At 32.8% G+C, this 13,264-nt stretch overlaps 1 protein-coding gene across 1 annotated transcript; it reads left to right on the plus strand.

Moving 5' to 3' along the window:
• The first annotated feature begins 1,758 nt into the window (after positions 1 to 1,758).
• LOC132730208 (myophilin-like) lies at positions 1,759 to 12,943 on the plus strand. Its single transcript, XM_060716075.1, has 4 exons — positions 1,759 to 1,910; positions 7,728 to 7,882; positions 8,117 to 8,351; positions 11,149 to 12,943. The coding sequence occupies exons 1-4, from the start codon at positions 1,860 to 1,862 to the stop codon at positions 11,332 to 11,334; spliced, it is 627 nt and encodes a 208-aa protein (XP_060572058.1). The 5' UTR covers positions 1,759 to 1,859; the 3' UTR covers positions 11,335 to 12,943.
• The last annotated feature ends 321 nt before the right edge of the window (positions 12,944 to 13,264 follow it).

The following is a 13,264-nucleotide window of genomic DNA, read 5'->3' on the forward strand; positions in this document are numbered from 1 at the left end:
CACTTTCCATTACCGTCCATGAACAGGCTCAACTGCAACATTCTCAATTTTGTCGTTTTGAGCGTTCTTTAGGGATTCTTATTTTCTCTATTTTACAGAAAGTAACATGATAAACTTTAAAACGAAAAGTTAATTCATTTTGATTTAATTCATTCTTATTTTTAGGCATTATATAATTATATATCATAAATCGTATGAAGCACACTTTTATTTCAATCCAAAATTATCAAAATTGATTACGAGATAAAAAAAAAGTTTGGAGGGAACGCCGTGTTTTTCTAACCAATTCGAAAGTGTCATTTTCAGAGGAAAAATGAAAAATTTTGAAACAAACATTTCAATACATCTATTTAATTCATTTTTATTTCTGAGGCACTCATAGAAAGCTTATGGAGTAATCTTTCATTTGATACCAAAAATATTTGACTTTTTATAGAAATAAAAAAAGTTAGAATGGACGCCGTGTTTTCCTTCACTTTATTGAGAACTATGAGAGAGGCCACGGGTATTATACCTGTCCGTACATTACCGTAATAGAAGATCGTAAATACTCAGAGAGAGGCGGGGCGTCATGCATGAGTTAAAATCGTTTAACTTTGTGAATCTACTTTTGTCATTTTAAACATGTTACTGTGTAAACGTACTGTTGTAGTTCTACGACTGGAAACACGTTTTATTAAGTTCTATTTTCTGTATTCGAGTTTTACATTTCATTTGTATTTTTCAGGTACATATAGATATCAACAAGTGTGCAAAAATGCTTGTGTGGAAGATACGAATTTGTAAATTTGTTGTTGTTCTCAATGTTAGGTCCGTTGTTAAGATTTACATGTAAAATTGTTATTTAAAAGCGGGTGCCTTCAATTTAAAGACGGGATTAAGAGGCATATCATTTGCTGTGCACGAATATATTAAAAATGCTAGACATACCCGTTCGCATTTTCAAAAGTAGTTTTCAAAAGGAACACATTACATGTCTGGAATTTTGGCAACGATCGCCCTCCATAAGATTATACATCAGATTTTCAAGGTTTCTATAGATCTATAGATACATCCCCTACTACTGCATAGCCTGGGCTTTGGTCATTTCTAGACACAAAAAGTAATTATTTCTTACATTTCTCATTTAATTTATATGAGTATTTCTTGAATGTGACAATATTGAACATGGCTTCAAAAAACTTTATAAACTTTAGTCTTTACTCATTGTAGTGTACTGTTTATATACAGTAAAATATCTTCATGCATATCTGTCTTTAAAAAAATAAATTTTAATTGGGTCAGGTGCAGTAATATATTTGACGAAAATGTATCGTTGGTCAAACATTGGCCCAACATCTGTTTTAAAGTACATATTTATCGTTATTGGGCCAATGCAGAAATGTCGCTGGCGTTAACTTATGGTTGGTTCGACGTTGGGCCAACAACTGCATTTAAAGTACATGTTAATTAGAGTTGGGCCAACCATGGCCCAACAACGATTTTCCGTGGACGATTTTCCGTGGTTGGCCCAACCACTGCATGTTTACAGGGATGATGTTTAATCATATTGTTTCGATCTTACCACAGCGACAATTTGAAGATACGAGCATAAACAGGAAAAGTACTAGCGCATTGTTTAATTGATTCATTTTAAATAGATAGATCTACATAGCATTTGATACAGATAAATGACATACATGGAACTTCTTAAAAAGCTACCGCAGATAATAATGACAATGTCACATAGTCATGTACAAATGTACACGATTCAGTACAGTTGTAACGTCCTGTTCTATAAATAGCAAACAACGCTGTTGTACTACGCACGCACTGATAAGTTTCATTGGAGTGTCTCAAAAAGGCAGTTCAGTAGTAAAATGTCGTACAGGGCAGCCAAAGCTGGATTAGCAAGGGATACCCAAGTAAAGGTAATTGTTCTTTCTTGTTTTCATTAACATAATATCACGTGTACATAAGTAAACTTTATTTTTAAAAAAAACAACTAACTTACTTACTTAGATTTTTGTAGTATAACAACGTTTAAATGGCATTTTACCATGTATAGAGAATTGTCCCATATAACTGTATACATGTACCGGCTATTGTACTAATAGTTTTATCTTACAGTTGACAATGTGTTTTACAATAATAATAGATGCCCCTTTAAAAATTAAATGCTTGACTGATCAACTGTTCAGCATTAACAGGTCAACATTACAGTCCTGTGTTTATTTTAGGACATGAATTTCTTGGTCAATGACACTTCGATTTTATTGATTATCGCACCTGTTAACTGCGATATCGGACATTTAAGGAAGAATCAATTAATTTCTTGAAGGTGTTAGTGGAACTGTTGTTTTATCTTTATAGAACATAGAAGTCTGCGATGGTTTTCCTGTCATCTGCAAGAAGTTACTAATTTAATGTTTTAATGAATACACCGATATTTCCTTTAATCTGCATGCCTCCAATTGAGCCAGAATATTTCAAGAAAATTAATCTTGAGAAAAATGAAGCTGTACTAAGATTTATATAAAAAGTAAAACAATTAAGATTCAAGTAATAATTTACATGTAATATGCGATTCATGACTGGTTTTGCAGTATAGATCATAATATTCCTACTGCGTTAGTCACGCAGTAAGGACTGTTTTTGCATATTTTGATTACCTTTTTGGTAATTTAAGTGAATTTTAAGTGTCGTTTGCAATCGATGTGTACATTACTTTCTTTGCTCCCTTTACTATATTTTACTTTTAAATATATTTTCAAAATATTAATGAAAATTAACATGAATCTTGAGGCATGCTGCTTTAAAATTACATCTAAAATTTTGATTTATTCAAAGCCCTACCTTCCTTAATCTTTGTTGAGCTACTAAATGTTTTTTTCACTAAGTCTGTTCAAGTCAACGTGCTAAAAGGCAAACTTTTTTGGCTATGTAAATAGTTGTAGGTTTACTTTACCCACAGTGGTAGCATATTTATCAGGTATAATAGTATCATATATAATGTTGACTGTGACAGTTTCAATGTTTAAACTACGCCATTTATGCTAACAACTCAAATACGTTAGTTATGCAAACGCGTGACTATTTCTGTTTATTTTACCTTGCTTAAAATAAACTAAACGTTAGGATTTTCTTCACTTTTCTTATAGATTTAATCGAAATAAATTCTTTAAATTTACTTTTGTATGTAATGTAGGGCTGGGAGGTCCTTACTTCAGTCTGAATAGTACTTGATTTGACATATGTCGAAAGAAAAGAAAAGAATGGCTGTTCAGTATGAATTAAGGATCTCTATAGCGTCTGGTGGCAGGAATTATATCTGAATGTTTTTAAAAAACCACACTGCTAATAAGTACTGTTGTTTCTTAATTGATTATGTCATCATATATTTTCTCAGCGATTATATAGGGAGATTTCTGTGAATGAAGTTTGTTTAATTCATAACACGTTCAATAATTACTTGTTTTATGAATGAAACCATTGAATAATACTTACCTGTGTAACGTATGTGTGTAACGTATCTGTCGAATGTGTATGTGTAACGTATGTGTGTAAACGTATGCATGCAACGTATGTGTGTAACGTATGCTATAACGTATGTGTGTAACTTGTATGTAGGTAACGAATGTGTATAACGAATGTGTGTAACGTATGTGTATAACGTATGTGTGTAACGTATATGTGTAACATATGCGTATAACGTATGTGTATAACTTATAAACATACGTTACACGCATATGTTACACACAGTATAACGTATGTGTGTAATTTATGTGTATAACGTATGCGTGTTACGTATGTTTGTAACGTATATATGTAAAGTATGAATGTAACGTATGTGTGTAACGTATGTATGTAACGTATGCGTGTAACGTATGCGTGTAACTGGTTTTTGATGGCATTTCTTTCTAGACAAGTTGTTTTGCTAAAATTGTTTGTTTTTTTCATCACCATTTACATGTAGAAGCATATACATGTATGTAACAGTGCAGTTTATAGTTTGAATCAAGTTTTAATCAACTTACGATTATAATTTATGTTTGTCTTCTTTCACTCCCATCACTCAAACATATAAAAAAAACAACAACAACATACAGGTAAATATATGCATAAAAAAGATATAAGTAACAGTTCCGATAAAAAAAGGTTTGTGTGATCAATTTGTGAAAAAAGAAATTTGACCAGTTGCATTTCACATTTGCTGTGTAAAACTGTAAAGATAAAAATGTTAACAATGTCACCACTGTTTACTATAAAACACTGATAGTGTTGTTGTACATGTTGCTGCGCGATATTTTGTTTGTATTTCAATTTAAAATCAGGGGTAAAAGGAGTAATAGACTTCTTTTTCAATCCATAAGATTCTAATAGGTCTTTGCAGTCTTAGTGATCTATGTACATGTACATGTATTTTAAGTTGAAAATATGTTTTCCTTGCATGTTAAAAATGTTTTATTTCGGTAAAATCAAGGTATTAATTGATGTGGAAAGCCTCTTAAACACGGGGATATAAGTACCGTCCAACCTTCGCACACCGACCCTCTGCACAGCAATTACCTCTTTACAACAATCATTTTAAATCTTCCAAAAGTAAGACTCTACAATGGATTTTACCTCTGTAACGCAACCACCTCTCATTAACAACCAAAATATTTGTATTCTAAAGGGTGTTGCTCTTCCGAGGTTATACTGATACAGTATACTAGAAAACTTTGTAGGACAGACCGAATGCCAGTATCATTATAAAATTGGAATGATACTGAAGATATAACACGAATTCCAATACAAACAGCATCATGTACATTTGTGTATTTGCATTCATCATTGTAAAACTGTTTGTAAAGGTCAAATTAGAATGCCTGTCCAGTAAGTTATACTGTTCATCAGTTTAGATGTGCCTTAAAAGGTGAGTCTAATCTTTGACGGCGACTGTATCTTGTTTTTACGATCTGTCTATTCCATTGAGTAAACACTCTAACAGCCACTTGTTTAACTCTCCACTGAACAGATTCTACTTGAAATAATAACAAGTTTATTTACTCGAATATTTATGGTGCATTCAAATGTTTTCAAACTTGTTCTGAATAGAAACTTCATTCCTTCATTGAAATATTTCTTTTAATTCTTTAAATTTATATTGTAATTATCTGGTGGCTGATTTGTATCATGTCGTATGTTCGCTCCGCGGGGCGTCAGACGAAAACATGAAAATTCGACAAAGTAACCCTTGCGCCCCGAGGACCGAAAGTTTGTCGTATTTTCGCCTAGCGCCCTGCAGAACGAAAGTACGACATGGCACAAACCAGCCACCATATTATTAAGTTCAGTCGTTTGATTGCACGTTCCTTTTCCCCCAAACCCATAGTGACAAGTTTCGTTGAAGACTCGAGGCCAGTCCTTAGCCCTGCTTACCAACCCTATTACAAGTAGAGAAACTGATAGCGAACAGCATGGATCCTGATCAGACTGCGCGGATGCGCAGGCTGGTCTGGATCCATGCTGGTCGCAAACGCACTATGTTGGTTTTGTCGTGACGCGACTCATATATTGTAATGTTACTACGTCTTAATTTCATTAACGGGCGAAATCCAGGGTTTATACATTTCATAGACCTTGTTAATTGTTTATGTATGCTAAACGTGTTAGTACTATCCTTAAATAATCTTAAGTAACTAGTTATGAATATACATTAGCTTTTAATTGTTTTAAACTGATTGTGTTCCAAATCTACCTTAAACTTTGTAAACAATCTAAAACTTAATTTTCAAGTGAATACAAAAACTTTGTAAATAAAACTGTAATGTGATAGTCACATATTGAAACCTTACAATAAAGTGTTTTTTATCTATAAAGAAAAAAAGATAAAAGATTTAAAAAGAACTTTTAAAATTCCAATCGCCTTTTATGTTAAGAATAGAAATTAATAACGGCACTTTTAATGAAATGTGTTCGAACAGGTTGAATTGCATTTTAATGTAAATCAATTATCGGTTTAAAATACAAGCATTTATTCGTCATGTATCTGCATAATATTGTCATGCTATAGTTGACTTTACAAATGTTCTTTTTAAATATCTTAAGAGGTCGTACAGTAAAAATATATTAAAATGGTAATGAAAATGTGCATGTGTTGTTGCCTAAATTTTGCAGTATATAAACCAGTTATCCTTCAGCTGTAGAACAGTCCATAACCCATTGTCCATTGTTACATGTAAGATTTCGAGGTCAAAAAGTACAAAAGACCCGAGCTGCTAATAGTTTAACTGCACATGCAATAGATGATTAAATACTGGTGATCTATGCAATCCGTTGAAGCTAAAATTTAAAGGTTTAATAGGGGATAGCAAGGGTAGATTTTCATAAATTCGTGATGATACATAAACAAAAAGGAGCGGTGGCTTAGGGGTTCAGGTGTCTGCCTCCCAACCCAGAGGTCGTTAGTATGAGCGGTTCTTGAGTTTCCTCATACGACTCCACCACTGGTTAGATCCAGGAAACGGAATAAAAAAATGTTCACATAAGCTTCATTTTTTATACAAATCGGGCATCAATAGATATATTTAAGCATATGAACCGGTTGTTTACCGAGTTTGAGTCCTGGACGCGCTTGGTTGATTGAAATATTATGTTGACGTTTCTTCTCCATCTCTCAATACATGTACATGTATATAGTTATATCGGCGCTTATTTATATGGTACGGAAATTAATAATAGTGATGTACTTTCGGTTACTGGCCGTCACCTAAGTTATTTATGATTCAATTAGAAAAAATATATTGTTCAATATTTCAGTCATGTTTTCATAAAATTCAGGAAATAAAAACAGGTCCTGAAATGAATTGTCAGTTAATGTATCTTTTCCGTACAGACCGAACAGTTTGATCATCTTCATGTTTAATGACGAGACCAATTTGCTCCGTCTGCTACTGCAACAAAAAAACGTCTGCTGCAACTAAAAGGGGGATTTAACCAGTGTAATCATAGGCTTTAACATAGTGATTTTATACCACTGTAGTAATTTTTCAACCTGAAAGAAAGTTTACAAAAAAATACAAATATCAAGAATTCAGTCAGGCGCACAAGTATTAGATAACAATGTCTGATATAGAGATAAAAAGCTAAACTTTTGTGACTGATCAGATATTAAACCCCACTGAAATAAAATACACAGAATACATAATATTTATATAAATTAAACCTTCAGATTTTCCCCGATTTCTATCTCACAGTAATTCGTCTAGAGACACGTCACCGCTTTTAATTATTTTTGATTTTTGAAAAAAAGATATACAATAATATAAGTTGTCTTTTGAACAGTGGACGTGTACTGGTAGAATAAAACAAACGTAGAATATAAGTATGTAATAAGATAGAATAAGCAATATGTAGCGAAATCAATGCTCGGCTTGAATGCTCAGCTGGCAGAGCAGTCTAGCCGGGCATTCCGAGACAAAAAGGGTACAAGTTAAAGTTTTTAATTATTTTGTATATTTTGATCATTGTATTTATATTCACATATTATAGAGATGGTGACAGGGCTGTTATTGCTATGACAGTTGAAGTTTTAACGAAAATGATGCAGCAGTGTATCAATACGATGAAATCACTGTTTTGAAGTCTGAACTTACAATTTACATAAGTAGTGTCATTCTTGCTTTTACATTGTTAGTTTATTTGTCGGTATGATTCACAATATCTTTATTTTAATTGATTTTGTTTGCATTTTTGGGTTTTAGATCGACTCTCAATTTGATATAGACGAAGCGAAGAAATGTTTATACTGGATAGGGGAGATAACTGGCGAGAATATACAGATACCGGAAATAGATGACCGTAGGGAAATGTCTTATAGTTTTCACGATACACTCAAAGATGGATTGCTGTTATGCAAGTAAGAATAACCGATTGCCCTTGAATTTAAACAAAAACTTTAATAAACAAAAAGGCTTAGTGATTATTTATCTCGGACTTTTTATCAGTTCACGATTTTGTATCATCCGGCTCAAAACCGTTCATTTTTTATAGATGATTAGACTAGATGAAAATTTCTTAAGATTTTCACTCGTTCGAAACAAACATAAATATCTCCAATTTATTATTTTTTATGTTTTGATGTTGTTTTTAGGTTAATAGATGCACTTTTACCAGAAGGAAAGAAAATAGATTTTACGAAAAAAACTTTTCAACCAACAAATACGCAAGCGTTCAAAATGGCACGTGAAAGAGAGAGAATAGGGATATTTTTATTGAAAGCGCAAGAATATGGTGTTCCTGATACAAACTTATTCCAGACGGACTATTTATATGAGCGGACTAATTTAGTGCAAGTGTGTACTTGTATAAGAGCTATAGGAATAGAGGTAAAGTATTCTTTTATTACATTCCGTTTTGAGAACTTGCCTGTCCATGCCAGTGATACGATAAAACATAATAACTAAATTTATATAGAGATATTGCATAAGTCGTAAATTCAACTCCTCGGCTTATCCGATGAAGTTCGACATATCCATCAAAGAATGCTCAACATATCTTCAAACGTTCAGTGTGTCCACGAACACGCAGCATATCAAGAAATCAAAAATAGCCACGAACGTCAAAATACCCATGAACGCTCAACATTAACACAAACGTTCAACATAATCAGGAATGCTCAATAAATTTTCGAACGTTAACATACCCACAAGTGTTCAACATTACTACAAACGTTTAATATTTTTGTAAACTTTCAACATATCCATTAACCTTCAACATATCACCGAACGTCCCAACCTATCCACAAACGCTTGAAACATTATTATATCCATATGAACTTCAACATAATATATTCAAGATTGTCCAACAGATCTGCGAACCTATAACATACCAACTAACGTTCAGCACATTCACGAACGTTCAGCAAATCAAGAAAAATGTGAACATTTCCACGAATTTTCAGTATATCTAAGAATGCTCAACATATCTGCGAAAAAAATCAACATATCCTTAACCGTGGCCGAATGGTCAAATTCGTTGATTTCAAACCACTTGTCCCTCATCCCTTTTGGGTTCGAATACCGACAGGGTATTTGAATTCTTTCATGTGACGAAGCTATTCAGCTAGCTGACGGAACGTCGGTGGTTTTACACATATGCCCGTTCGTGCCTGAAATAATGCACGGAAGGGTACCTGAGGTCTTTCTGCACCAGTGAAGCTGCAGCGTCGCCATAATTATGACATATACTGCCCAATCAAACAAACAAACAAACCCACGGACGTTCAACATATCGACAAATGCTCAACATTTCACAGACGTCCCCAGAATCAATAAACTTTAAAACGTTTTGGTGTGTTAATAGAAAATCATTTTTGCTTTTTCAGTTTTTGTTTTTTAATTCCAGGTCCAAAATTTCATATCAAATCCATATCGTACTCTGTTTTCATTTTCAGATCCAAAACAAATCTATATGAAATTCATATTGTACTCCATCTAGCCCCGTTTTTAGCTCGACTATTCGAAGAATATGAGAGCTATTGTAGTCGCCCCGGCGTCGGCGTCGGCGTCAGCGTCCGCGTCGGCGTCTGCGTTGGTTAAAGTTTTTTGTAAAGTCAAATATCTCAATTATTACTTGAGATATTCAATTGAAACTTACAATACTTATTTATAGTAACAAGGTTCATCAGATTGACAAGTTGGATAACTCTGCCTACAATATTGACAGAATTATGCCCCTTTTAACTTAGAAATTTTGGTTAAAGTTTTTTGTAAAGTCAAATATCTCTATCAATGCTTGAGATATTCAATTGAAACTTACAATACTTATTTATAGTAACAAGGTACATCAGATTGACAAGTTGGATAACTCTGCCTACAATATTGACAGAATTATGCCCCTTTTTAACTTAGAAATTTTGGTTAAAGTTTTTTGTAAAGTCAAATATCTCAATTATTGCTTGAGATATTCAATTGAAACTTACAATACTTATTTATAGTAAAAAGGTGCATCAGATTGACAAGTTGGATAACTCTGCCTACAATATTAACAGAATTATGCCCCTTTGGAAACTTAGAAATTTTGGTTAAAGTTTTTGTAAAGTCAAATATCTCATTATTGCTTGAGATATTCAATGGAAATTTAAAATACTTTTTATAGTAACAATGTACATCAGTTTGCAAAAAAATTGCATAACTCTGCCTGCAATATTTTGCAGAATTATTCGCCCCTTTGAAACTTAGAAATTTTGGTTAAAGATTAAAGGTCTTCAAAGATATTTACTTGAAACTTTACACATGCACTTAGGGTCATAATTGGAGGGTCGTAATTGTATGTCACTGACCAAGTTCCATAACTCTATCTTGCATTAAGGCTGATTCATATCCCCTTTTCTACTTAGTCTCTTGGTTAATGTTTAATGCAAGTTTTACATATCTCAATACTATTAAAGATATTTATTAAAAAAAAAACTTCACACATATGCATTTAGAGTCATAATTGTAGGTCACTGACAAAGATCCCATAATTCTATCTTGCATTTAGGCTGATTTTTCTCCCCTTTTTCAACTTAGAAATTCATGGTAAAGTTTTGCTTGTAAGCTGTTATCTCAATTACTACTGAAGGGTTTGTGCCTTTTTTCGGGAACAATTTTATGCATTCATAATAATAAAGCAGTGATTTACTTAATGAAAACATCTTAATAACAAGCCTTTGTACGCTTTTCTGTCAAATTTATTTATTCATAGGTAATTAGTATTATTATACTCAATAAAACACCCTTGTGACATTACCTTCCGAATAGTCAAGCCAATACTGTATAATTAGACTCTCTCTTAGGCCTATAACATAAATTTATAAAAAAGAAATTAGCCCTTTTGTGAACTTAAAAAATTAAACAATATAAAGGCTCTTTTACTATCAAGCACTTAGAATAGTCGAGCGTGCTGTCCTACAGACAGCTCTTGTTATTTTTGAGAGTCCAAAAATCCGAGTCCAAAAAAAACTATATCAAATACCTACCTTACTCCATCTTTTGTGAAACTAGCCCAAGAAATGTGATATTTATCTGACCAGAGGCTCGCCCACTAACATTTTCCTTAAGTTTTTTCATAAAAATTTATGTTTAATTTATATTTCAAATGACAACTCATTTTAGATCCTTGATATTTTATTTTGTATTACAGGCACAGAGTAGGCCCGGTTATCAGGGACCAGACATCTGGCCTAAAAAGTGTGAGCATAACGTACGGACGTTTAGTGAGGAACAGTTGACAGCCGGCAAACAGGTGATAGGCCTACAATACGGGTCTAATAAAGGAGCAACTCAGGCTGGGATGAACTTTGGCAAGGCTAGAATGATTCTAGACTGACATAATCATGATTGTTTGTGGCAAACTTTTGAATCAAAAATCCAAAAGAAAAGAAAGATGTCTGGCAAGAACGGATGACATTAAAGGAAAGATTTGGTTTTGAGTTGCTTTCAGATGTATTTTTCTAAATACTGGTTTGATTGTTAAATGTTTGGTCTAAGTATATAGGTAACATGTTTTATTCTGGATAATTTACTTGACATAATCTTATGCATCAATGAAATCCGTTTTTTTTCTAGTTTTTTTAGTTTTTTTATCTAAGCTGCGAAAATCTTAAATTTGAGTTCTACATTTAGTATGTTCATCTGATTCAGGAAATAATTATAGGAGGGGACGTGTGGGGGGTGGGGTAATTTATACAAAACATTATATCATTGTAAATAGAATTTCAGAAAATATAAAATGATAAATTGATTTTAAAAGGTTCAGATATTTTGCTTCTTTGTTTTTGCTAAATTCAGTAACAAAGAGGTGTGTTCATTTTGACCTGAGTGCCTGGAAGTTTTTTTGTGTTATTTTAGACAGTCACTACTAAAAGGTACAAATGATTATATTTTTATTACGATTGTTATGATTAATGCCAGTGTATTGTTTTGCAAAACCTGCTTATATCTATAACTTGACTTATACTGTTTGTATATAAATCAAAAAAGAAGTATCAAAATACCATGACCCCCTGTAGTATTGCACATACTCGGTGATCGTGGAAGGGTCAATATTTACTTCACAGTTTTATTTTCTATGTAACTTTAGATGAGTGGGCAGTCATATGTCAATGTGTTGTTTTCCTGTTCCTGTTTTGTTGATCTTTATATTATATCGTGCTATCATTGTTCCGTAGATATTGCTATACGGGTTTTAGCGAAGTTATTTTTGTTTTAAAAACTGTTGGAGCAGCACACTAAATACCGTATTCCGGTAAATACCGGACAAGAATGCTACTAAAATCACGCCTTTTCACTTTAAAACGTCCAATACATCTCTTCACACCTAATTGATATACCATAAGGAATAAAAATGTAAGAATCGGCGAAAAAAGCGATATTTTTTCTATTTTGTGATCATGATTTCTGCAAGGGTCTAGATGTACTGCTCCAACACTTGTGAGTTAAACTGAAAAAGAAATGTTTAAATTGTTTTAATATCTATAAAAAAGTTAGAACTGGCAAAAATGGTTCTTATGAAAACTTTCAAATGTAAGACTATATATTTGTAAGATTGTTAGTTTTAACATTTAGCAGACTTACCTTTAAGTGATAATTACGTGACAAATACTTGTTTACGTAAATGTTTTATTATTCCCAATTACATGTGTTTGAAGGGAAGTAACAAAGTATTTTTTGTGTAAAAATTATTACACGCAGTTGTCTCCCTTGTATCATCTATTTAACTGGAAGTGCTATAATTTAATTTATATGATCTCGCCTTTTTGTAGTAACGATTTAAAGTAGCTGATATCGGTGCAGATTTAATACATTATAGAGTTTGTTTTCAGACTGTATGTATAGTTAGTGTAGATGTAGTTATTTACCAAACTTGATCAGTATTGTGTGTTGTATATTGCTGCCATACACTCAGTTATTATACCTATAAAATGTTTAACAATCTGCTTGTGCTTCATGTTTTTGACATTTGAACACCCAGGGACATTTTTACTTAAAAGGTGTTTCTTGTCCAACCTAGATTTAAAAAAAAGTTTAGTAGTTTCGTCCGAGTATTGTATGGATGCTATAAAAATGCAGTACACACGTGTTTTAGCGAATTGTCAAGCTACTTTGCATTTTGTACCTCTTATCAAGTGCCCGGCACAGCCTGAAATTGATCACGATCGCGGATAATTTCTTCCTCCGCCAGGAAAGCTGAAAAATCGCCATGTGACAGTGACAGTGTTGTTAACGTTAGGACTTGAAACCGAATCCAAAAATAAAAG

Source organism: Ruditapes philippinarum, unplaced genomic scaffold, assembly GCF_026571515.1.
Source record: "Ruditapes philippinarum isolate M1 unplaced genomic scaffold, ASM2657151v2 ctg3847_1_1_1_1, whole genome shotgun sequence".
In the NCBI taxonomy this organism is placed as follows: Eukaryota; Metazoa; Mollusca; class Bivalvia; order Venerida; family Veneridae; genus Ruditapes; species Ruditapes philippinarum.